The following is a 27,386-nucleotide window of genomic DNA, read 5'->3' on the forward strand; positions in this document are numbered from 1 at the left end:
TTACATTCCTTTGTTTTCAGATAGACTTCTAGTCTATTTGTTGTTTTTCTGGTTCCAGGAAAGGTCAGAAAGCCTTTGCCTTTACTTTGGCATCTTGGTTAAAGCTTTTTGATTCGCAAAGCTTATTTGGAGGTGGGGCAGTCTCCGCCTCAGAGAATTACAGCTCATTCTACTAGATCAGTCATTTCTTCTTGGGCTTTTAAGAATGAAGCTTCGGTTGATCAGATTTGCAAAGCAGCAACTTGGCTTTCTTTGCATACATTTACTAAATGTTACCATTTTTATGTATTTGCTTCTTCTGAAGCAGTCTTTGGTAGAAATGTTCTTCAGGCAGCTGTCTCAGTTTGATTCTACTGCTTATGGTTTAAGTTTTTTTGAAGTTTATAAGAAAAACATGATTATTGTTTGGATTTGATTTCTCAGCGGAAATAGCTGTTATTTTATCCCTCCCTCTCTAGTGACTCTTCTGTGGACTTCCACATCTTGGGTATTTTATCCCATACATCACTAGCTCAAGGACTCTTGCCACTTACATGAAAAAAAAACATAATTTATGTAAGAACTTACCTGATAAATTAATTTCTTTCATAGTGGCAAGAGTCCATGAGACCCACCCTATTCTTTGGTGGTTATGATTTTTTTGTATAAAAGCACAATATTCTTTCCAGTTCCTCTTTTTGTATGCTTTTTTACTCCTTTTTACACCTTACTACTTGGCTATTCGTTAAACTGAGGACTGAGTGTGGTGGAAGGTGTATTTATAGGCATTTTGAAGTTTGGGAAACTTTGCCCCCTCCTGGTAGGAATGTATATCCCAAATGTCACTAGCTCATGGACTCTTGCCACTATGAAAGAAATGAATTTATCAGGTAAGTTCTTACATAAATTATGTTTTTCTTTAAACTGTTGCAAATTGCCTAACCACAAATTGAAAACCAGTTTACAGAATTGGCTTTAAGGCCTCTCTAGGGAGTGTCAGACAAAGCATAATTTTAACACACGTAGTATCATTAGTAATCATGCATGATAGCAGTCCTATCTTTTGTCATATAGTCCATTATGTGGACTTCATCATAGACTAACGTATGCGCAGATGTCTCCGGAACATTAGACTCGATTATCGGGAGCTTGCTTTGTCTTCTATGTAGAGAGTGATTGGAACAGTTCTCTACATCACTACACTGCAGGAAAATAAAATGAAGGGGCGGAGCAAGACTCTGTAGCATAAAAAAAGGATACGTTTAGATTTCACTTTGAATAAAGTCAACATAGCAGTTTACATTTTATAATCATAAAGCTTACAGTTTTTAAATTAGATGCAATATAATTTGCTATCACTTTAATGCTCTGTAGTGACCAGTAAATGCAGTAGATTTGCATAATCAACAAGTACGTATATACTGTAGAAGCTGGTGACTCATAAGGTATAAATATAAAAAGACTTTGCACATTTAGTTAATGGAAGTAAATTGAAAAGCTGTTTAAAATTGCATGCTCTATCTGAATAATGAAAGTTTAAGTTTGACTTGAGTGTCCCTTTAAGCATCAGGCTTATCTTTACGTCATTTATAATGTCTATGCAATTACAACATTGTCTGGCAAAAAGTAAAGGATTAAAAACTTGTACAAATGAACATTTTAATAAATTACCAGGATTAATTTGCCTCAATAAATTATTTTACAAAAACTTTATATGTTAAGGCCATATTAGGGCCAATTTTATTACATCTGGAGTTTCTTTTTTTCTGTTAATTCTTTTTAAGAGTGGGATGAAAGCATGAAGTGATCTGGACCTCCTGTTTCCCTCCGAGCACTGGTACGTATATTGTGTGCTATTGAGATACACTACTGATCACATGACCTGCAGATTACGTTAAATAAACTGAATTGCAACTCTACTGGAGTTATGATAATGCAGCTTCTTGGAGCATAACCAAACAGAATATTTTAAGCTTGTAATCACTATAATTGTGAAGCGGACACTTTGCGGTCTACTTCCTGGAAAAAATAAGAAAACCTGCAGACAAATTTATTTTATAAAAAAATAAGTTTAGAATTCAACTGAAGCAAGACAAATATATTTTGATCAAACTGGGTTGATTGGAGTTGCTTTGAATGGTGAAGTAATCCTATTACTGAATATTGACAGTGTCAGTTTGTAATTTATTGTAGCCATTGTAAAGCAAACTGTTTTCTGTTAAAAATAACTCCAGTAAAAAGCAGACTAGTTTACAATTGGATTCTGTAATATAAAAATCAATGGATATCAAATCGAGATGACCTTATAATCAGTCTGTCTTCCTTCCGTTTCATCTTAGACTAGGAACCCAGGTGCAGCAGTTGCTAGGTTACAAATCTCAAAACAACTACATTGGTGGTCTCTGTAAATAGAACAATTTCTCTTCTTCAAGGGAAATTACATTTATTTTTTTATATATGCAAAGTATATATCATCAAATAAAGACTTCATTGTAAAAGAACTGCATACAAAAACATATTTTTTAGCATAATTTGTAATGTTTGCAGTTCAGCAAGTCAGCAGCATACAACTTGAAATGCTTTAGGATTATCTACTCTGGCCAGTGAGTGGCAGATAGAAATGAACTATTACACTGATCACTATGTATAATGTTACCGGTCAGGGTTCTGAATTCCGCAGGATGCACAATAGTCTTTCTGGGAGCAATACAATTATTTTTCATTTGCTACACCTAATTTTATAGTAAGTCATATTTTGGTTTGATGTTATTATAGATTAACAAAAAAAAAAAAGTTTATATCAATACACACACACACACAATATATATATATATATATATATATATATATATATATATATATATATATATATATATATATATATATATATATACACACACAGTGGGGCAAAAAAGTATTTAGTCAGCCACCAATTGTGTAAGTTCTCCCACTTAAGAAGATGAGAGAGGCCTGTAATTTTCATCATAGGTATACCTCAACTATGAGAGACAAAATGTGGAAACAAATCCAGACAATCACATTGTCTGATTTTGAAAGAATTTATTTGCATATTATGGTGGAAAATAAGTATTTGGTCACCTACAAACAAGCAAGATTTCTGGCTCTCACAGACCTGTATCTTCTTCTTTAAGAGGCTCCTCTGTCCTCCACTCATTACCTGTATTAATGGCACCTGTTTGAACTTGCTATCAGTATAAAAGACACCGGTCCACAACCTTAAACAGTCACACTCCAAATTCCACTATGGTGAAGACCAAAGAGCTGTCGAAGGACACCAGAAACAAAATTTTTAGACCTGCACCAGGCTGGGAAGACTGAATCTGCAATAGGCAAGCAGGTTGGTGTGAAGAAATCAACTGTGGGAGCAATGATTAGAAAATGGAAGACATACAAGACCACTGATAATCTCCCTCGATCTGGGGCTCCACGCAAGATCTCACCCCGTGGGGTCAAAATGATTACAAGAACGGTGAGCAAACATCCCAGAACCACACGGGGGGACCTAGTGAATGACCTGCAGAGAGCTGGGACCAACGTAACAAAGGCTACCATCAGTAACACACTACGCCGCCAGGGACTCAGATCCTGCAGTGCCAGACGTGTCCCCCTGCTTAAGCCAGTACATGTCCGGGCCCGTCTGAAGTATGCTAGAGAGCATTTGGATTGGGAGAATGTCATATGGTCAGATGAAACCAAAGTAGAACTGTTTGGTAGAAACACAACTCGTTGTGTTTGGAGGAGAGAGAATGCTGAGTTGCAACCGAAGAACACCATACCTACTGTGAAGCATGGAGGTGGCAACATCATGCTTTGGGGCTGTTTCTCTGCAAAGGGAACAGGACGACTGAGCCGTGTACATGAAAGAATGAATGGGGCCATGTATTGTGAGATTTTGAGTGCAAACCTCCTTCCATAAGCAAGGGCATTGAAGATGAAACGTGGCTGGGTCTTTCAGCATGACAATGATCCCAAACACACCGCCCGGGCAACAAAGGAGTGGCTTCGTAAGAAGCATTTCAAGGTCCTGGAGTGGCCAGTCTCCAGAACTCAACCCCATAGAAAACCTTTGGAGGGAGTTGAAAGTCTGTGTTGCCCAGCGACAGCCCCAAAACATCACTGCTCTAGAGGAGATCTGCATACAGGAATGGGCCAACATACCAGCAACAGTGTGTGACAACCTTGTGAAGATTTACAGAAAACATTTGACCTCTGTCATTGCCAACAAAGGATATATAACAAAGTATTGAGATGAACTTTTGATATTGACCAAATACTTATTTTCCACCATAATTTGCAAATAAATTCTTTACAAATCAGACAATGTGATTGTCTGGATTTGTTTCCACATTTTGTCTCTCATCATTAAGGTATACCTATGATGAAAATTACAGGCCTCATCTTCTTAAGTCGGAGAACTTGCACAATTGGTGGCTGACTAAATACTTTTTTGCCCCACTATATATATATATATATATATATATATATATATATATATATATATATATATATATATATATATATATATATATATATATATATATATATATATATATATATATATATACACACATACATACATACATATACACACACACATACACATACACACACACTAACATCCTGAATTGCCCTACAGCTAGTATTTTCCATCCAGTTCCTGTATCTTTATTTTTTATTATCTGTACACTAGCAGCTTTAATTTTTGCTGTATAATTTTTTGTGCACATTTCTGCTAACTATCATAGCCAGTATTTTATTCAATTGTTTAATTTCAACCAATATTAAAGGGACATAGTTGAAAAAAAAAAAAAAATTCTCTAATGTGTCAGCTCTTGAGCAGCAATGCACTACTGGGATACAGCAGAACACATCTGGTTAGCCAATAACGAGGCATAACTGAGTAGCCACCAATGACCAGCTAGCTCCCATTAGAGCATTGTAGCTCCAGAGCCTACCCAAGTAAGATTTTAAACACAGTGTACCAGAAAAAATGATGTCCTTTTGCTAAATGAAGTAAATTGAAAAGTTATCTGAACAATGCACTAAACAATGAAAGTTTCAATTTGACAATCGTGTCTCATTAAAATGTGTAATTACATTCACTGCTAAATTGGCATTATTTAAAACAAACACTATTTTCAGTGATGTAAATTTGCAGTACTTAAGGGATACTAAACCCAAAAAAATAATTTCATAATTCAGACAGAGCAGGCAATTTCAAGCAACTTTCTAATTTACTCCTATTATCATATTTTCTTTGCTCTCTTGCTATCTTTATTTGAAAAAGAAGGCATCTAAGCTAAGGAGCCAGCCAATTTTTAGTTCAGATCACTGGACAGCATTTATCCACCAATCAGCAAGGACAATCCAGGTTGTGAACCAAAAATGGTCCGGCTTCTAAACTTACATTCCTGCTTTTCAAATAAAGATAGCAAGATAATGAAGAAAAGTGATAATAGGAGTATATTAGCAAGTTGCTTAAAATTGCATGCTCTATCTGAATCATGGAAGATACAATTTGGGTTCAGTGTCCATTTAGTTTAAAGAGACGAGCTATTTTCTCAAATCTACAATGAATCAAAACAAATATCTAGTTCAACGTGTTAAACTTATTTGCCTTGTGCTGTTCAAATAGCAAGAAACAAGAATGTGCTTTCTCTATACGATAAAATTACAGCACAAGAGATATAGTCTCTATTTTCCTCTTGTTTCTAACCATAAAACATTGTTACAATAACTAAAACTTTGTAACATTGAATAAGTAGCTATTTTACTTTTTAGAAACCAATAATTTACTTTTCACAAAAGTTTTATCAATTCTCACTACGAATCTAAGGGGCCACTCATAACCGTTTTGCTGGCACTCTGCCTCTGGGCAACCACCATACTGCTTAGTTTCATTAGTTGTGACTATAGCACTTCATAAATTATTTTTATAGTGAATATATTATTCACAGCTTTATATGTTTTCATTGTTATTAATATTTTGCTATGAATAAGCTGTGTCAACTGCAAATGTAAAAATTTTAAAAATTCTGCTGGAATCTTCTTCCACTTAAACCCACTGCTTGTTTTTTGTGGTCATCTCTGGTAGAAAAGGGGTTAAGCATGGTTTCTAATATAAAAATGTGGGTGGGTCAGTAAGGACATCAAATATCTGTATACTTATGTAAAAAAAAGAAAAGAAAAAGGTATTATCATTATTTAACTTAACAAGTATCATCATAATGCCAAACAACTCACAGGATGTTTAGATGTTAACTACTAAAGATTATCTTTGTTCTCATCTAGCTACAGAATATATGTTTGCTATCACTCAATTAAATTAAACAAATAAACTATTTGTTTAATTTCCCTATGTTTATAATTGTAATATACATTTGTTATTTTTTCAACTTATAATTGCTGTAAAATACCTATGAATAGTCTGTCTCAGCATCATCAGAGAGAGGCTCTAAAGGACAAATTCTGTAAACTAATTATGCTGCAAAATACCTGACCTAGCTACATACCATACAGTGATTGCTTTGAACAGTGCACAATCAAATGCTAGCCCAGCAAATTTTGCCCTGAAGCCCATAGCTAAGAAACAGTGCCTTATGAAATAAAAAATATAAGTTTTATTTTGATTCAAGGCACCATCCTTTATTGGAACATAACTAATTTGTTTACTGGATCAATTGAGTCGTAAGAATCTATGGTGAGTACATCTCCTCCAGGATGTATGGGGCCCAACCTTACACCACACTCCAAACCAGCCTTGTTTTAAAGTAACATCAAAGTTCTCCACATCAAGAAGAGTTTTATCACATGACCAGTACATTATTTTACTTACTAAAATAATTCAATTAAAGAGAACACAATGCAGTTTTCTACAATATGAATGTACCAATAAATAAAAGGGAATCATTTACCTGACATACTGCTCGGCATTATGGTTTGAGAATTCTGCTCATTCTTCTAAACATACCAAGTAACCTGTAGACAAAAAGACACGATGTTTAATAGCCAGTTGTATTTGTCTTGTGTAACAGATAGCCAGAGTTCTGAAGTAACGCTAAACCCAACGCATGATAAATTTAATTGCACTCAAGTGTACACGTTTACTTTCAACTCGTAGTATGTACACTACTTCTAATGAGCGCAAAGAGCCACAAAATACCACTTAACGATTGAGCGCAACAATTAGCGCCACTCTTAATCTATCCCTATGGTAGGTATTTGTTATTATTTCAAATGAAGAGTCTCACACCTATTACGTATTATGGCAGTTGACAGAGGTTTACCCCCTTTCTCATCATTTTGTTCCATAGGCATATGGTTAAATTAGGTGATTATTTTGGCCATGGTAACCCCCTTACAGGTACGTGAACATGCTTTGATAGAGGGGTCTCTCCTCTTTCAAAACAGGAGTTACTTGACTCATGTTAATGTTGATATATCATCCCCGGGGTTCCCTTTGGAGGGCAGACCTCTTTAAAAGTCACTTAGTAGACAAATGATTGCCGCCACTACCCCCTCTATACAGTATATGCAACAGACAGATGATTGCCATTTTTATTGCAATCACTACTAATGGCAGGAGTATGAGATAGCAAATTGGAAAGAGGAGGATCCTCTTTTTCCAAAATGAGGTCTCAAATCAAAGAGGGATTATAGGTACTATAACAACAGTCACCTCCTCATCCAGTACAAAATGTTTAATTTAAATGTTAAAATTATGTAAATGCTTCACACTTAATCAGAATTAAATGAATGCAAAAAATGGATCATTTCAAAGTCAGTCTAGGGGGCCGATTTAGTATGGAGCTTTATGCCTTTTGTTTCCGGCGAGCCTTCAGGCTCGCCAGAAACAGAAGTTATGAAGAAGCGGTCTAAAGATCGCTGCTCCATAACTTGTCCGCTGTCAGCATTTATTTATGTGTGGCAGACATGAGACGCTACATTGTATCATGTCCGCTCGCACATTAATAAATATACCCCATGGTCTCTTTTTTCAGTGTAACATTTTTGAGAATAGTTATACTTTGGCCTGATTTTAACCTGACTGACATGAAAAAAACAAAAAAGTTATGAGGCCAGTTAAAAAGTAGGTTGAAAGATTGAAGCGTTCTAAACAGACCCCTTAAAGCTCTATAAACAACATACCTTTGCAAATTATTTAGATGATAACATTAAAGCGATAGTGAAGTCAAAATTAAAATTTCAAGATAGGGCATGCAATTTTAAGCAACTTTCCAATTTACTATTATCATCAAATTTGCTTTGTTCTTTTGGTATTCTTTGTTGGAAGCAAACCTAGGTAGGCTCAAATGCTACTTTCTAAGTCCTTGATGGCTACCTCTTATCTCAGTGCATTTTGACAGTTTTTCACAGGCACTGCTAGTTTATGTGTGTCATATAGATAACATTGTGCTCACTCACGTGGAGTTACCAATGAGTCAGCACTGATTGGCTAAAATGCAAGTCTGTCAGAACTGAAATAAGGGGGCACTCTACAGAGGCTTAGATGCAAGGTAATCAAAGAGGTAAAAAGTATATTAATATAACTGTGTTGGTTATGCAAAACAGGGGAATATGTAATAAAGGAATTATCTATCTTTTTAAACAATATCAATGTTGGTGTAGACTGTCCCTTTAACAGAGCAACGTACAATGAAATAGAAACATACTGAATTGGTATCAAAACAGGAAACCATTCATCCATCAAAACTGTCTGATAACAATATTATGTGCTGACTACAAAGCCCAGGACTTGTTAATAAAAGCATTTTTTTTAATCCAGTGAGCCTCATCCTATTCAGGTTGCACTATACACTTAACTTTTAAGATCATGTACATTAAACCTGAATGTGTTGTTGGAATGGACTTTAAATCTTGTGTATAAAATAGAATCTTTTCACAGGAAATGAAGAAGTGGGCATTCTACCAAACAAGAAAAGCAGAATATCACCTCATCTGTCACAAGGGTATATTCACAGTAATAAGCTCAGGATTGACTACTCTGTTTGCACATTGTTTCAGAACATAATGAGAAAAACACTGAATAAAATAAACATGTATGTGACAGACAGGGCTACCCCACACACTATCACTCTGTTAAATGTGCAGATAGTTCTATCAGGTGAATATTGTTGCCATGGTAAACATTTAATATTACGAGTGATCACTTGATTAATTTTAATATTTATATACGGTTGCTAAGCTTTCCTTTAAAGCCCAGACTATCCTTAAAGTCACTTAGAGCTTGATTTATCAATCCATGGCAGACAGGGGCGTACATATTCGCCCATGTTTGCCTGAGCTCTTCTCTGGCGTGCAGCAATCCACTACCCGGACATTGCATGCGAGTGCTCCCTTGTGCTCGTGTGCTACCCCGCCTCCTACCCACACACAGCCAACCATGCGAGGGCAGGAGCTGTCAATCTTCCCAGTCGCATGATACCGGGGAGATTGACATTTTCCACCTAAGAGGTGGAGAACAGGGTAGGAAGCAACGGTCTGATGACTGCTGCTTGATAAATCCTGACTGCAGGTTCTCTTGTGTGAACCTGCAGTCAAAGGGAGAAGAAGGGCTTGATAAATTGAGCCCTTAGAAGAGAGATGATTGCCATTCCAATATATTAACTTGCTTCCTAGAGGGGTATGAGATCCATCTTTTGAAGGCATCATCCCTCTCTATTCAGTAAATGACTGGCATTTTATGTTAATACACTACAAATGACAGAAGTATGAGAACACAAATTAACAGCTGTCCAGAAGTGGTTTTTAATTTTTCTGCACCCACCCCATAGGAGAATTTCTGTTAAACACAGTACTGGAAGAAAAAAACATGAGATGATGTATATCTCGTTTGCATATCATACCCAGAGTTCTCTGGTCTACTGGTAACAATGTATACAGAATACTTCTGGGGAAAAGCAAACAGGGTTATTGCCTAGATATGCTAATTGGCTATACAATAATTTCTGTGGCTCTTACTTTTAGGAAATGGAGAATTTTAATCTGATGCTTTTATGTTTGCTATAATTTAAATGAATATTGCTAGAACACAATTTAGAAAATGGGGGTTACACTCTTTTTAAAATAAAGTCTTTGCCTCCAGTGTGGCTTATCAGACTCTAAATGAGGCCTGTAACTTTTAGCAATTGCCACCATTTTGTTTTAAATAGTTTGTATAAAATAAAATCTTTCCACAGGAAATAAAAATAGTGGGCATTTTTATAAAGCACCAACAAATTCCGCAGCACTGTCCATGGGTACAAAAGATAAAAGTACAACAACGATACAATATATTTAAGATACAGGATGAAATTTATCAAATACAGGAGGAATTGAGGGCCCTTTTCCCATGGAAATTTACAATTTAGAAGATAATGAGAAAAACACTGAATAAAATAAAACAAACAAAAAAATATTGTGCTTAGGTCATGATGGGTTTGTGCAGTTTAATTATGAACATAACCTTTATGTTTTTATAATTAAATGTTAACTTGATCAATAGTGTACAAACTTTTTTCATCAACCTTTTTATCAGCCTTGTATTGTATGCCTGCCCTACGAGAAGAATCACTGAAATTAAAGGGACATGAAACACAAAAGGTTTTTTGTTCATGATTCAGATAAATCACACCATTTTAAACAACTTTCAAATGTATTTCTATTATCTTATTTGCTTCAATCGCTTAGTATCCTTTGATGAAGGAACAGCAAAGCACTACTTGGAGTTAACTGAAAAGATGCATATTTCTGCAGCCACCAATCAGCAGCTTCTAAGCTTACTTTTCAACAAAGTATACAAAGAGAACTAAACAAATTAGATAATAGCAATACATTGGAAAGTTAACTAAAATTGCATGCTCCATCTGAATCAAGAAAGAAAAAAAGTTGGGTTTCAGGTCCTTTTAAAGACACAATGAACCCAAATTTTTTATTTCATGATTCAGATAGAGCATGCAATTTTAATCAACTTTCTAATTTACTCCTATTATCCATTTTTCTTCGTTCTCTTCCTATATTTATTTGAAAATCATGAATGTAAATCTTAGCAGCCAGCCCATTATAGGTTCAGCACCATGAATAGTGCTTGCTTATTGGAAGCTGACATTTACTCACCAATAAGCAAGCATAACCCAGGTTCTCAATCAAAAATGGGCTGGCTCCTATGCATCACATTCCTGTTTTTTAAATAAAAAGATAGCAAGAGAACAAAGAAAAATTGATAATAGGAGTAAATTAGAAAGTTGCTTAAAATTGCATGCTCTATCTGAATCATTAAATAAAAAAAATTGTGTTTAGTGTCCTTTTAAGTATGTCTGATAATCTAAATAGGACTTTTTAAAAGAATGTAACACAAATCTATTATCTATTAAATATAACTTTGGGACTCAATTTGTGAATAAAGAAAACGGGAAACAAACAAACCAGCCTGATCTGAAGACTGATATCAGGATGAACAGGTAAGTTATATATATGCTTATGGCAGGGTTGCCACCTCAGCCATGTTTTCCTGGACACGTATGAGTTACACATGCTGCAGGGTGTGCAGGGAGGAACATGTATTGTGTTTCTGGACAGCACTATTTATATTCCTCCCTGCACACCCTGCAGAATGTGTAACTTATAAGTGTTCTGTATTTTAAGGGACAGGTGGCAACCCTAGCTTACATTGAATCAGTATTACTGTTGTCCTGCATGGGGTCTTGCCATAATAACTGCACTCTCACAGCCTGATTACATATGCGAGAGGCCTGGTGAAGGGAAGGCACGGTAATTATTGCAAAACCTGCTGTAGTGATTACTCCAACAGCTGCTTACTGTATGCCAAATCCCCAAACAACTTGTTACCTACCCTAGCCCAACAAAGCACAGCACTACAACTGGCAAATCCCAATGGACCCACAGAGCACAACACTCATAACACTTTAGGCCACACCCTTATATCTGGACAATGTCTATAATAATCAAATTTGCTTTGTTCTCTCTGTATTTTTTGTTGAAAGCTAAAACTAGGAATATAACAGTGTTGGTTATGCAAAACTGGGTAATGGGTACTAAAAGTGATTATCTATCTTTTTAAACAATAACAATTCTGGAGTAGGCTGTCCCTTTATATTGTTATGTTTACCCCAGTTGTTAATCACTTCAGATACTACATAACTGATATGTGTATGTGTCTGAGAGTCATAATATAATATATGCTACTTAACAGTGAGGTAAAAAAAAGTACAGCAATGCGTTTGTTATGTACACAGAAAAGCCTATGTGAGGTCAGTAGTAAACATGCTTAGAATAATTTAGCAAAGTGTACAAGTAACTTCATTATACCAGTGGCCAGTACTGGAAGTGTGAGACACTTTATTTTCAATCATAAGATTCCCTGCAGACCACTCTGCACTAATTCTCAAAGGCAGCTATAGAAACATAGAGCACATACACCCACATCTTGAATTAGTACAGCTAGCTGATTCCTCTCTTTACAGGGATGCTCTTATGAGCTTCAGACATATATTTAGTGATCTCAGTAAAAGTGAAATTCTGCTAAAGAGTCACTGGCAATATTCAGTATGTTATAGGCAACAATAGCACACCTTTGAAATGCTGACACTTAAAGGGACAGTTGACTCAAAACATTTTCCCCCTTTCATTTTTTCCCAATGATCCACTTTACCTGCTGGAGTGTATTAAATTGTTTAAAAGTATTTCCTTGACCCTTATATTGGCATTTGAAATAGTTGATTTAGCCTGTGGTATCCTTACCTATTATAAAAGTTTCTGGGCTTAGGTCCAAGCTATAGATAAGCTGTGTAAACACAGCCAGCAAAAGAAATTACACTCCCAGTGGAGTATAGAAGAGATAAGGTAATAATACAATGTTAATTTCTCATTGTTCTCTCAAAGTATTGGTCTTTGGTTTATGGACAGATATAAGATAAAGAAACATGTATATGTACACAATGTGATAAAGTAATGAGATCTGATTATACCTACAAGCTCAACTCATTTTATTAGGTTGTGGCTTCAAAACACAAAATCAGCTAATTCATATACACAAATAAACCTTAAAAAAACAAATCTCATACATTTTATACTCTGCAGCTGGTAAATGTTGAACTAAAACTGCAAAATGTCATTTCTTTTCTTTCATGATTCAAATAGAGCATGTGATTTTAAACAATTTTCTAATTTACTTCTATTATCAATTTTACTCTTGGTATCCTTTGTTGAAAAGGAGGGTGCATGCTTAGGAGCTGGCCCATTTCTGGAGCACAATATGGCAGCAGTTTTGCAAGAATTGTATCCATTTGCAAGAGCACTAGATGGCAGCTCTATTTACTTCCATGTAGTGCATCAGATGCCTACCTAGGTATCTCTTTAAGGTTGGCAATGCACTGAGAAATTATAAGCAAAAGTGAGATTTGCAGGAATCGCATTGCTTGTGAACACATTTTTATAAACCGGTAAAATAAAGTAGGTTTACACAGCACAAGAAAATATGTTTAAAAGGAAAACAAATACCAAAGGAAACACATTCCAGTACCCTTTTAAATACAATATAACCTGTACCTAAAATGTATTTAGGCATAGTTACAAATTTACCATATATTGCTTTTTTTATCTTAGATTGAATTATTTTTCTTTATTAGAATCCTATTTTATTTGTTTAGCAGCAACTTATATATTGTAAAATCTAGACTCTCAGCTTTTGAAATGAGTATTTGGTATATAGCAATAACAGCCAGAATTACTTACTGAATCTCTGGAAATACAATACAGAAAACAGAAATACAATGATATTTTTTATGAACTAACAAAGTTTCCCCTTTAACATGAATTAACAAAAAAACTACATATACTGACACCTTGTGGAATATTATTAGAATGCATCTTCCACTTAGCCACAAGATATACATTTGCAATAGATTTGTTTTTAGTGTGGGGCCATGTCTGCACTACTGACTTGTGATCAAATGGCAGACTACAAAATACTTTTTGGATAAAAACTGTTGTAAAAGTAGAGAGCTAGTGATTAGATTACAAGGCTGCCTTGTAATTTAAAACATTTTTCAACAATCATAAACAAGAGCATCACATTTCAACAAACAATAAAAAAAAACTCAGTCACTGAAGGAAGGCACAGTGAACACTAACTGCAACTTTAAAGGGACAGTCCAACCAAAATTTAAATACACATAGGTGAATTACATATGTAAATACAAACATATCTACAATATACATATATTGGCAAAAATGCTTCTAATAAAAGTTATCACTGTTTTTCTCTGTATGTGCATTTGAAGCATATCTAGATATTCTCGGTGTGCCAGCTTTTGTAATACTGCAGCTGCTCAGAGCAACAGTTAACAAATTGAGTCATTACCAGATGGAACTAGCACCTTAGGTTCTCTGAGCAAGTGCTGTGTTTAAAATGCTGGTGCCTGCAGCATACTTAAATACACCCTTTAACAGCTATAGCTTTAATTAGAAACATTTTTGCTAATACGTGTATTTTACAAAAATGCTTCTATTTCAAAATGAAATGCATCCATGTGGATTCCAATTTTGGGAGGAATGTCCCTTTAAGACCTCTCTTGGTGGATACAAAATTAAAAACAATAAAAAAAAAATACAGGAATTATGTACTTATACATCAACAGCAATCTTGATATATACACAAATAACATTTGTATCATTTCAGATTATTTTAAAAATGACCAAAATAATGCAGTAAGCGATTTCATTCTGATACTGGAGAGGAACCACAGCTGCCATACAAGACATGTCATATCAACATCTATATTAAAGGGACAGTCAACACCAGGATTTTTATTGTTTAAAAAGATAGATAATCCCTTTATTACCCATTCCCCAGTTTTGCAAAACCAACACTGTTATATTAATACTCTTTTTACTTCTGTGACTAACTTGTATCAAAGCATCTTCTGACCGCCCCCCCTAATCACATGACTTTTAGTTATTATCTATTGACTATTATTTTAGCCAATTAGTGCAGTGTCTGCCACTAGCCAAGGGCGTGATCACAATGCTATCTATATGGCCTACATGAGCTTGCTCTCCCCGGCTGTGAAAAGTAAATAAAATAGAGGCGGCCTTCAAGGGCTTAGAAATTATCATATGAGCCTTCCTAGGTTTGCTTTCAACTAGAATACAAAGAGAACAAAGCAAAATTGTTGATAAAAGTAAATTGGAAAGTTGTTTAAAATTACATGCCCTATTTGAAAAATGAAAGTTTTTTTTGGACTTGACTGTCCCTTTAATGCAAAAATAAAGTAAAAGCAGTAGCTCTACAGAATTTACATTTAACCTCCATTAACATTTTCTGAATACCTTTGTTCTGAAAAAAATTCAAACATTACATTTTACTCACACTTATTTGAAAGATAAAATTAGATTGTAATCAGATTATGGTTAAAAAATACATAGGAAACTATTACAATATTGTGCTCATATATTTGTATGTACCAGTCTGACCTGTAAGTGCTCAAAAACAGCATCTGCAGCTTACTACATTGAGTCAATAGTCTCCATATGAACTAGAGCGTATGCACTTAACAAGTTACACACTAGAACACTGGAGGAGACTGATTTACTAATACATTCAGGAGTATGTTGGTAGGTAGGTACAAATGTTGAAATTACAGTAGTAGTGATGCTATAGCAAGACAATGACATTTAGATCTTGCTATTTTAGCTGTTGTTTAAAGGGGTGGATCTGACTTTGACTATGTGTTTAAAAACAAAGGTTAAAAACATAGTTATATGAAAGCAATACTGCCAAATTAAAATGCTTTAACATATAATACCATTTGAACCATTATGTCCCATTGCTATTAGTATTATTATTATTATTATCAACAACAACAATAATTTATATAGTGCTTTTCCCCTCAAAAGGTACTCAAAATACAATTAATAAAAGTATATTACGACAAAGTGTACTCACAAAACATTTGTTTAGAATATAAACCAAAAAGATTAACTGGATAAGGGTGAATATTTTATAGCAGTTATGGTGTATTATGGATTGTTTGGCTAAACAGTAATCTTTAGTTGAACTATTTTTCACCTGATCATAAATGGTGTCCTTAAGTGATTGGTAATTATGAGAGTGCTAAAAGGACAGCAAACACCCTGCTAGTTTAATATAACATTTGGAAATGCATTATGCTTTCATTATTTTGCCCCATTTGCAGGCAATTTAGCTCTTAAACGGACACTGAACCCACATTTTTTCTTTCATGATTCAGACAGAGCATGCAATTTTAAGCAATTTTCTAATTTACTCCTATTATCAATTTTTCTTTGTTCTCTTTATTGGAAAAAGAAGGCATGTAAGCTAAGGAGCCAGCAAATTGTTTGTTCAGAACCATGGACAGCCCAATCAGCAAGGATAACACAGTTTGTTCACCAAAAATGGGCCGGCATCTAAACTTACATTCTTGATTTTCAAATAAACATACCAAGAGAATGAAGAAAATTTCATAATAGGAGTAAATTAGAAAGTTGTTTAAAATTGCATGCTCTATCTAAATCGCGAAAGAAATTTTTTTGGGTTCAGTGTCCCTTTAACATTTTGTATTTTCAGAGCTGGAAATGGAACTGCAGATTTAGGCTAACCCTACATATATGTCCTTAATTGGCAAAACAATACACTTTTTATACTAATTTAATGACAGCTAAGACTATGGCCCACGCCGGAATGCATCAGCAGATCTCAGAAGTACAGGGGATCACTTGTTATGTTTCCCTGCCGTTTTTCACAGTGGTTCATTTTAACCTTTTTTGGATCATAAAGTTTGTATTTTACCTATTCCCAGTGCTCCTTTACATTTTTCTTTGAGGCTCTTTAATGGCTGCGGCTAGCATTGTTCAAGCCATGTTTGGTTCCACCAAATAAGGCAAGTGGTGAGTGGTCTTTGGTTATTGAAAAAAATGGCAGAAAACAAGATATTTTGTTAAACAAATATTTAGACTTGTTTTGTTATATAATAACATATCAGCCAACAGAGCTGCCTTTACTAGTCCTTTAAAGTACAGAATTATACAACATAAAGGAAAGGCAGAAATACGAGGCTACATTTCAACAGAAAAAAAATAAAATTCTAACTTATGGTCACCAGGTTGAGTGAACGTAATGAAGAGGAAATAAAGCATTTGGCATTTAGCCTGGAACTCTGCTAAATGTTAAAGGTGCCATGACTTGCAGGCCTCAAGCCTTTGCCTTCTCCTTGTGAGGTAATCAGCTAGCGCACATCTAGGGATCGTACAGCCATATAGGAACCCCACTTGTGCATGAACAAATTAACCTCAGCAAAGCTAACTGAATGCAGATTAACTGATGATTTATCCCACTAAACAACATAAAAAACAAACATTGGTTCAGAGTATATATAATTACTGGCATATGCAATAGACATAAGTATGTAAGGATGCAGAACTTTCTGTGAGGAAAAACATTTACTTTGGGCGCAATCATCAGTTATTGGAGTTCTACTCAGGGCACTGCAGAATGTTTAATCTTACAGCTTAATATAAATATCTATGTGAGCTGTATTTAATCTGCGTGTATACATTTATTATTAATTGGTGTGAGTCCAGGGAAGCAGAAAAAGGAATTTCACTATTGCTGCCAAAAATTATCAAGAAAATCTTTGGACTAATTAAATAATGCATGCTTTATTTTCTCCCAGTTACACTGATTTGCAGGTTTCATCAGATTATAAACGAAAAGAATCAGCCCCAAAATGCCTTTGGGTTTATTTTTATTCACAGATGTCTAAAATAGCATATTTTATACAGGATAAAAACATTATGGTATATCAGTTAAAGGGATACTATCCTTTATTCAAACTTATATCCGTTCCATGTGCAAATAAATGTGTTGTACACTATGGCAACAGTTTGTGACAATGTGATATAGTGCTCAGGATACATGCTAACTCCATAATCTACCTTAGTATGCACTGATCGAAAGAAGCTAAAGGAAATCTATTAAGCTGCAAGTCTGCAACAACACATTTAAGAAGCAGCCGCTTCTTATCCTTTCTGCCACCTCTGAGCAAGTTTGTGTGATTGACAGGCCCTGCTCTTGCACAATTGTGCAATCCTACATTTCTCCAATCGATGCTTAATCACAAGTGGTGATTGCAGGAGAATATGTTCTCTACATGACAACCTACCTGCTGCTGTTTTATTTAAAGTGTCAATAAAGGATGCCAAGAGAAAGAGGTACATTTGATAAAAGAAGTAAACGTCTTTTAGGGTGAAAAATGCAAAAGTATAAATGATGATTCTTGTAGGATTGCTTTTGTCTAAGGAGAAACTAAATAAACACTTTTGGGGTTTGCACTATTTACTTTTTCTGAATGATTCATTTTGAGATGTTCTCAAACCGTCAGGGCTGGGGGCCCTTAGTGAATCTAAGCATGTTCTGCCTAGGAAGTACAATAGTTGTCCATGCACATGGAGAGCGGAAGCGTGGGGGGGGGGGGGAGCTTGAAATCACAGAAAGAAAGGATTGAAGCGTAAGGCAGCACAAACGCTTAATAAGCTTTCACAATAACTATTAAACATACATTCTTAAAGGACCACTAAATACATTAGAATTGAATATTTGATAAATACACAATAAAAAGACAATGCAATAGCACTTTGCATTGAATTTGAAATGGACAGTAGAATATTTAGTAGCAAATGTCATAATTAATCCAATTTGAACTCCCCCTGTATCATGTGACAGTCATCAGCCAATCACAAAATGCATACAATATAATACTCAAATAATTTATTAAAATATATCATATACAGTACTTAACTCTGAGAGCAGCAAAGAGAAAAGAGAAGTTTACAGTTACTGGTCATTTTATGGATTCTTGGACTTCTCTCATTGGTCATTTTTCTCTATAACATCTCAAGCCTTATTTTCATTGATTTCTATCTTATATTCATTGTTATCTTTGTTTTTTTATGTAAGTTTACTGTTCTTTAAAATGCTGTCTGCAGTAAAGTGAAAAGATATATAGCAAAATAGGAGTCTCTGTCCTTGTAATAAAATGTGCAATTTGCACATGCTCAGTAGGAGCTGGAGCCTGATAAAACGTGTGTATTTAAGAAGAATGTGCACATTTTGATAAACAAAAAAGTGTTATTGACATTGATACTGAAGTGAACATGCAGTTTGCCCACTAGCTTCCTAAAGTTCTATATATAGACAATAACAAGCCCCACATACATTAAAAAAACATAAATAAGGAAATGAACATATATTTTTTAAAATGGAAAATACTGTAATAAATTTTAAAATGTTCCCTATTAGATGCAGTAAACAAACAAAACAAAAAAAACAGACGAATAATGAACATAATTTAAAATGTCTTTAACTGTCAAACCATTTGAACTAAATGACTTTAGAGAACAAAGGAAACTCAACCCACTGATCTGCTAATAAATATAATATTAACATGCCAACATTAATAAAGACATTAATCAAAAATGATATACGGTTTTACAATTATATTGAGTTTAAATGGTATCTTTACTGCTTCTAAACTACATTACTGCTTTATTGACTGTATTTAACGACATGAAAATCAAAATTAAACTTTCACGGTTCATACACAGAACAATATATACTTTTCCTATTAAATGTAGTTTGTTCACTTGCTATCCTTTGTTGAAAACCATATCTAGTTAGGTATGCTGATGAGTAACAATGCACTTCTAGGCGCAAGCTGCTGATTGGTGGCTACACACATATGCCTCATGTTATTGGCTCACCAGATGTGTTCATCTAGTTCCCAGTAGTGCATTGCTGCTCTGAAGTGGACATTAAAGGGCCATAATACCCAAATGTTTAAACACTTGAAAGTGATGCAGCATAGCTGTAAAAAGCCGACTAGAAAATATCACCTGAACATCTCTATGTAAAAAAGAAATATATTTTACCTCAAATGTTCCTCAGTAGCCACATCCCATTGTAAAGGACTTCTAAGCAGCATATTAGTATGTCTGTCCGGGGACAGCTGAAGGGATGAGCCTCGTGCACTCATGTTATTTTCCTATTCAGTTTAGAGAAGTTTACAATGAAATCTCATGAGAGTTAAAGTCAAATCTCATGAGACAGTAAAAGAGTTCATGACCTCAGCACTGCCGATTGGCTGCTGTTCATTTCTTCATATTTTTTTTTTTTTTTACCTACAGCTGGGAGCAGTTGAGTATAACTTTTTACACAGAACTTACTCTGTTGAGCTGAGGAGATTGTGAGGTAAAATATCTTCCTTTTTTACATAGAGATGCTCAGGTGATTTTTTTCCTGTCAGCTATTTACAGTTATACTGCATCAGTTTCAAGTGATTTAGCATATGAGTATTATGTCCCTTTAAGTCATCCAATTTGCTTCAAATTCTCAGCATTTTTTTTGTCACTGAGAGTTCCCTCAAAACTGCTACATTTTATAGAAATGTATTCACACAATCCAATAAGCACATGAGCACCTGAAGAAAAAAAATTATGCTTACCTGATAAATTTCTTTCCGGATATGGAGAGTCTACAACGTCATTCAATTACTAGTGGGAATATCACTCCTGACCAACAGGAGGAGGCAAAGAGGACCACAGCAAAGCTGTTAAGTGTCACTCCCCTACCCATAATCCCCAGTCTTTCGACCGAAGGGAAATGGAAAAAGAATAACACAAAGGTGTAGAGGTGTCTGAGGTTTAGTAAAAAAATAACTGTCTTAATAAAGAGTGGGGTCATGGACTCTCCATATCCAGAAAGAAAGAAATTTATCAGGTAAGCACAAATTTTGTTTTCTTTCCTAAGATATGGAGAGTCCACAATGTCATTCAATTACTAGTGGGAACCAATACCCAAGCAGAGGACACAGAATTAACAGGGAGGGAGAACAAGACAGGCAGACCTAAACAGAAGGCACCACTGCTAGAAGAAACCTTCTCCCAAAAGAGGCCTCAGCCGAGGCAAAATTATCAAATTTGGAAAAAGTATGCAGAGAGGAGCAAGTTGCTGCTCCACAGAAGCTTAATCTTTGAAAGCCCACGAAGAGGAGACAGCCCTAGTGGAATGAGCTGTAATTCTCTCCGGAGGCTGCTATCCAGCAGTCTCATAAGCAAAATGAATCATACTTCTCAACAAGAGGGAAAGAGAAGTAGAAGTACAAGATCGTGTGACAGAGATTATTTCACAGGAATAGGAGAAGCCAGGGATTCATTTCTCCCTGTCTCCCATTCTTTATGAGAAGGAACAACAATTTCCTGATTAATATTTCTATCCGAAACCACTTTAGGAAGAAACCCCAATTTAGTTAGAAGAACCGCCTTATCTGCTTGAAAGATAAGGTAAGGCGAATCACACTGCAAAGCCGAGAGTTCCGAAACTCTCCAAACAGAAGAGATAGCAATAAGAAAATAAAACTTTCAAAGATAGCAACTTAATATCTATGCAATGTACTGGCTCAAACGGCCTACTTTAAGAATAAGATTAAGGCTCCAAGGAGGAGCAACAGGTTTAAACACAGGCCTGATTCTGACCAGGGCCTGACAAAAAGATTGAACATCTGGCACATCCGCCAGACGCTTGTAACAAGTATATTTCTATAACAGTGTTGGTTATGCAAACCTGGGGAATGGTAATTAAAGGAATTAACTATCTTTTTAAACAATCACATTTAGTTTACTATCCCTTTAACTTGAAAACTGTATAAAGTTCAATAAAGTGGAAAAAAATATATGTTTTTCTTCCATTTATACTTCTGTTTAATAAATAAAAAAAGTATACATTTGTTCAGTTTAATATATAGAAAAGCCTTGGGATTGGTGTGCAGTGGATTACTGGAAGTGGATGTATCACACTGGGAGCTGCTGAAACAGGAGGCGCTATATGTTTGTGACTGATACCTTTTACTCTTATTGACAGTTAATCTGCTTTTAAACTATTGCACCGTGTGTCTATTTGCTGTTTCAGATGCTCTCTCAAGAGGATGACCGGACCAGATAATGAGAAGCAGCCTGGGTATTGGAAAAAAATATTGTGCAATTTTGTTTTTTTCCTTCAAGAAATGCTTGTTTGTTTTAGCTGCCTGTTATTCTAGCACAGTAAGCGCTGGGTTTGTAATCTGGAACTAAATAAATGTTAGACTGATGTGTTCAAAACAGAGAATAATACATACATTTGTTTCTGTGCTTTTTTTAACCATATTAGTTGTTTAAATATTGAAAATATCAGTGTAAAGTTTTGTGCCTAGGTTTCCTTCTCTGCTGAGGGTAATTTGGGACAGTTGTAAATGGGTCACTGGCGTGTGCAAATAATAAATGAGTGGAATATAGCAGTGCTTAGTCTGAAGTGTGCACTAACATTTTTAGTAGGAATTGGAAAGACCACATTTTTTCAAAACTTAAGTGCATTAAACTCTTGGTTAGAGCTACAGTAGCATGGTTACTACCAGGGAGGATAAAAAAATGTTTTTTTTATTATTTAAATCAGATTTTTTTTTATTTATGAGGAAAGATCTATGTAAAGATCATTTCTATTTAAGATACACCATAATCTAAATGTTATTCATCCTTAAACATAGATTAGTGTTTAATTATATAGCAAGATGCTGTATATTCATGGCTGTAATGTTTCATTTTTTGGGGGTAAATTAACTCCATGAATCCATTCACAATTTCTGTCAGATAATTTTGGACAATTTTTCTATCTTGAAGATATTATCACATATTATTGGTTTTGTAGTTATTAAAACTGTGAATTTGTGTCTGCAGAAATAAAATGCCCCTTCTTCACAGCAAATTGTGACGTAATCATGAAAGAAAACTTTTGGGTTTCAGATAGAGCATACAGTTTACCTGGATAGCACTTGCTGATTGGTGTCTAAATGTAGCCACTAATCAGCAAGCGCTAACCAGGATGATGAACCAAGAATGGGCAAGCTCTTAAGCTTACATTCCAGATTTTTCAAATAAAGATACCAAAAGAACAAAGAAAAATTATTTGAAAAAGCCGGAATGTAAGCTTAGGAGCTGACCCATTTTTGGTTCATCATCCTGGTTAACGCTTGCTTATTGGTAGCTACATTTAGACACCAATCAGCAAGTGCTTTCCATGTTCTGAACCAAAAATGGACTGGCTCAGAAGCTTACATTCTTGCTTTTTAAAAAATAAAGATACCAAGAGAATTAAGAACAATTGATAATAGGATTAAATTAGAAAGTTGCTTAAAATTGCATGCTCTATCTAAATCATGAACGTTTAATTGTGACTAGACTTCCCTTTAATGTCCCTTTAAATTACAGGAGAAAGGGACAAAATAAACAAAAGTATATACCAATTTTTTTTAACTTCATATAATTGAACACTTTATAATGTAATCAAAGTGTTTAAAGGGACATAAAACATTTTTTTTTTTCTTTCATGATTCAGATAGAGCATGCAATTTTAAACAACTTTCCAGTTGACTTATTTTATTAAATTATCTTAGGTTTTCTTGTAATCCTTTGTTGAAAAGCAAGGATGTAAGCTCAGAAGTGTGCACGTGTCTGCAGCACTATATGGCAGCAATTTTGCAACAATGTTATACATCAGCAGGAGCACTAGATGGCAGCACTATTCCTGTCATGTAGTGCTTCAGGCACGTGCACGCTACTACCTAGGTATCTCTTCTACAAAGAATAACATGAGAATAAAGCACATTTTATAATTGGAAAGTTTTTTTTAAATTGTATTTTCTATCTGAATAAGGAAAGAAAAATGTTGGGTTTAATGTCCCTTTAATATACCTTGGTAATTCTCTATTTCCTACATTAAACACAATTAAGAAGAAGAAAAAAAAAACTACCTTTGTGTTACAAATAGTCTGTATCATAGATAAGAGGGGAGCATATCATTATCCTTTGATCACAGACAGATATAGGGTATCTACAGTTCCTGCAGTGATACATACACGAGCACTGTTATTCAGATGAGTGCAGATACTGGATAAAAACAACATACGTTAAATGTAACTCTCTCGCTGGCTACACATTCTCAAAATAGAAATACTGGCCAAGATTTAGCTGAAATGGGCAATTACCAAGTAATGGTATATTATTCTATGGAACTGATTTATTAACCATTAAGTTGTTTAAGACATTATGATTAATCTTACTCATAGAATAACATAACATGGATTTATTTCCCATGAAAGACATAATTACACATTGTTTTATTTAAATGTGGACCAATAAATACATTCACTAAGAGGCAGATACCCTAGTAAGAGAGGGGAAATGTATATTTATCGATCACATCTCATCCTGAGTTTCCCCGTTGGCTTATAACAACATTTGTCCCAAACAGGTTTCATTGTGTAAAATGAAATACAATTAAAAAGCGCCCCATCTAAAGATGTATAAATCACTCAAAAGGATATATGGTGATAATAAAAACGGTGTAAATGCACAGATAAATGCAGGTGCTGGAGTTGCTGCCTCTTGTAAGTCACGGCACTGGAAACCGGATAATAAATGTATAGAGAGGAATAAAGAACAGGGCGCACACTCCTCTAAGCATAGTAGGTTAAAAACCACATACATTTATTAAAAGTTAGTAACAAATGGAAACTCACAAATTTTAACCTCAAACAACTATGAGGTATGAACCAGGCACGTAGAAAACCGTATAGGTCTCTTAATGATATCCCCATAAAACAGTGGTAAAATTTCAGGACTTTCTCCTTTACTCACAAGCGTTCATCAGTAGAAGATGGAATCCTCCTGAGCTCACTGAAAGGGGTCGTATACTTTGAAGAGTCCACAGTTGTCTCTATATCCTGAAGCAAAGTCTAAAAACTGTTTAAAATACAACACAGCCGCTCAACACAAAGCCGGCTCACTTGAACAGCTGTTTGTTGTGACCTAAAGACGATGGGCTTGGCCTTACGCATTTCGTAGGGGAACTCCCTACTTCGTCAGAGGTAGAATTGATTGCCTTTCAAACAGTAGTTCTTGGGGTTTTTTTAGGGCTTATGGGAGCTGAGATCAAGGGGTTTGAGTACCACCCCTCTATCCAACTCCCTTAAACCTTGTTGCACCAGGGATGCATGGCAATTGCAGGGGGATGTGATAAGCTTTTAAAGGAACTCTGAATGACTACATTTAAGGGTTTAAACACATCATTATATATAAGCAATAGTGCAGGGGTCAACAAATCTGTTTACAATTTAGGAGACAGTAAGAATATTTAGTAGCCAGACAGTGGTATCTGTATATAGATCTATGGAGAATAACCCAAAACGTTAGGTGCCAGGGCTAAAATTCTAGGAGCCAGTGGTTCCCAGACTCCTGGGTTTGTCAAGCCCTGCAATAGTGCAATAATAAAATGCTGTAATATATTAGGCCACTTTCTTTTTGCACTTTCATGACCCATTAAATAAGATCCTATAGTCCCTAAATTGTTGCTAACATTATTCATGATACTTGTCAACCCCTATCACTCATGACTTCCCATGTAATGTTACAAAGGAAATCAAATACACCACTGATCAATTTACATATTAGATTAAATAGAAACAATGAACCAAAAACACATTACCCAGAACTGACAGCAAACAAAAACAGTATTAAAAAGAATATTCAAACAAACATTGACGATAAATAAAGCAACAAAAGTAATTAAACATTAAAATACAAAAAAGAAACGCAGGAGAATAAACACAAATTTGGATACTGGCATATGAAGCTATCACAATATAGAAATTAATTGTAGCAGTAAAACAAAATAAATTTGTCAGCTGTACAGTTGCCTAACCCCCCCCCCAAAAAAAAAAAAACAACAACAACCCATCTCTGTGTGTTTTTGAAAAAATGTATAGTTTTGCTTATTTTTAAATAACATTGTGCTGATTTTCAGACTCCTTACTAAGCCCCAAAGTTTTATATGTATACTGATGTACACAGACTTCAGACTGCTTCTGTTTGTACAATGGGTCTTTTCATATGCAGGGTAGGGGCAGGTTCTGCTATTAGCCCCTTTCAGTGGGTGTCCAAGGCTTATCTCTTAACAGTGTTAAATTGGAAGCAAGGTTTTACACTGGATTTTTATATCCGTATCTGTGCATATTATAGTAAACTAGTGGGAAAGCCTGCCCAGAGGACAGTCTATTGTGGTGACGGAACCACCCTGCCATCCAGGTGGATTTTTTCACCACCCTGCCATCCAGGTGGATTCCGAAAATGGCAGGGTGGTGAAAAAATCCACCTGGATGCAGCTTACGCTGCATCCAGGTGGATTCTTTCACCACCCTGCCATTTTTGGAATCCACCTTGATGCAGCTTATGCTGCATTCAGGTGGATTCCGAAAAAAGCAGGATGGTGAAAGAATCCATCCAGGCTGATTATTTCACCACCCCTTTTGCGCTCTCTCCCCCCTCTCTTTATCGCTCTCCCCCCCTCTCTTTTGCTCTCACCGCCCTCTCTTTAGCTCTCTCTCTCTCCCCCCTCTCTTTTGGCTCTCTCTCTCCTCCTCCTCTCTTTTGGCTCTCTCTCTCCTCCTCCTCTCTTTTGGCTCTCTCTCTCCTCCTCCTCTCTTTTGGCTCTCTCTCTCCTCCTCCTCTCTTTTGGCTCTCTCTCTCCTCCTCCTCTCTTTTGGCTCTTTCTCTCCTCCTCCTCTCTTTTGGCTCTTTCTCTCCTCCTCCTCTCTTTTGGCTCTTTCTCTCCTCCTCCTCTCTTTTGGCTCTTTCTCTCCTCCTCCTCTCTTTTGGCTCTTTCTCTCCTCCTCCTCTCTTTTGGCTCTTTCTCTCCTCCTCCTCTCTTTTGGCTCTTTCTCTCCTCCTCCTCTCTTTTGGCTCTTTCTCTCCTCCTCCTCTCTTTTGGCTCTTTCTCTCCTCCTCCTCTCTTTTGGCTCTTTCTCTCCTCCTCCTCTCTTTTGGCTCTTTCTCTCCTCCTCCTCTCTTTTGGCTCTTTCTCTCCTCCTCCTCTCTTTTGGCTCTTTCTCTCCTCCTCCTCTCTTTTGGCTCTTTCTCTCCTCCTCCTCTCTTTTGGCTCTTTCTCTCCTCCTCCTCTCTTTTGGCTCTTTCTCTCCTCCTCCTCTCTTTTGGCTCTTTCTCTCCTCCTCCTCTCTTTTGGCTCTTTCTCTCCTCCTCCTCTCTTTTGGCCCTTTCTCTCCTCCTCCTCTCTTTTGGCCCTTTCTCTCCTCCTCCTCTCTTTTGGCCCTTTCTCTCCTCCTCCTCTCTTTTGGCCCTTTCTCTCCTCCCCCTCTCTTTTGGCTCTTTCTCTCCTCCCCCTCTCTTTTGGCTCTTTCTCTCCTCCCCCTCTTTTGGCTCTTTCTCTCCACCTCTCTTTTGGCTCTTTCTCTCCCCCTCTCTTTTGGCTC

The 27,386-nt window shown here is 35.8% G+C and overlaps 1 protein-coding gene across 2 annotated transcripts in view; it reads right to left on the reverse strand.

Moving 5' to 3' along the window:
- THRB (thyroid hormone receptor beta) overlaps positions 1 to 27,386 on the reverse strand; it is a 622,225-nt gene that overhangs the window by 194,159 nt on the left and 400,680 nt on the right. For both annotated transcript variants that reach the window (XM_053714233.1, XM_053714234.1), the window contains exon 4: positions 6,915 to 6,978. In XM_053714233.1, the coding sequence (XP_053570208.1) occupies positions 6,915 to 6,933 (19 nt within the window). In that variant the 5' untranslated portion in view covers positions 6,934 to 6,978. The remainder of the gene's footprint in view (positions 1 to 6,914; positions 6,979 to 27,386) is intronic.

This window comes from Bombina bombina, chromosome 5 (genome assembly GCF_027579735.1).
Source record: "Bombina bombina isolate aBomBom1 chromosome 5, aBomBom1.pri, whole genome shotgun sequence".
NCBI lineage: Eukaryota > Metazoa > Chordata > Amphibia > Anura > Bombinatoridae > Bombina > Bombina bombina.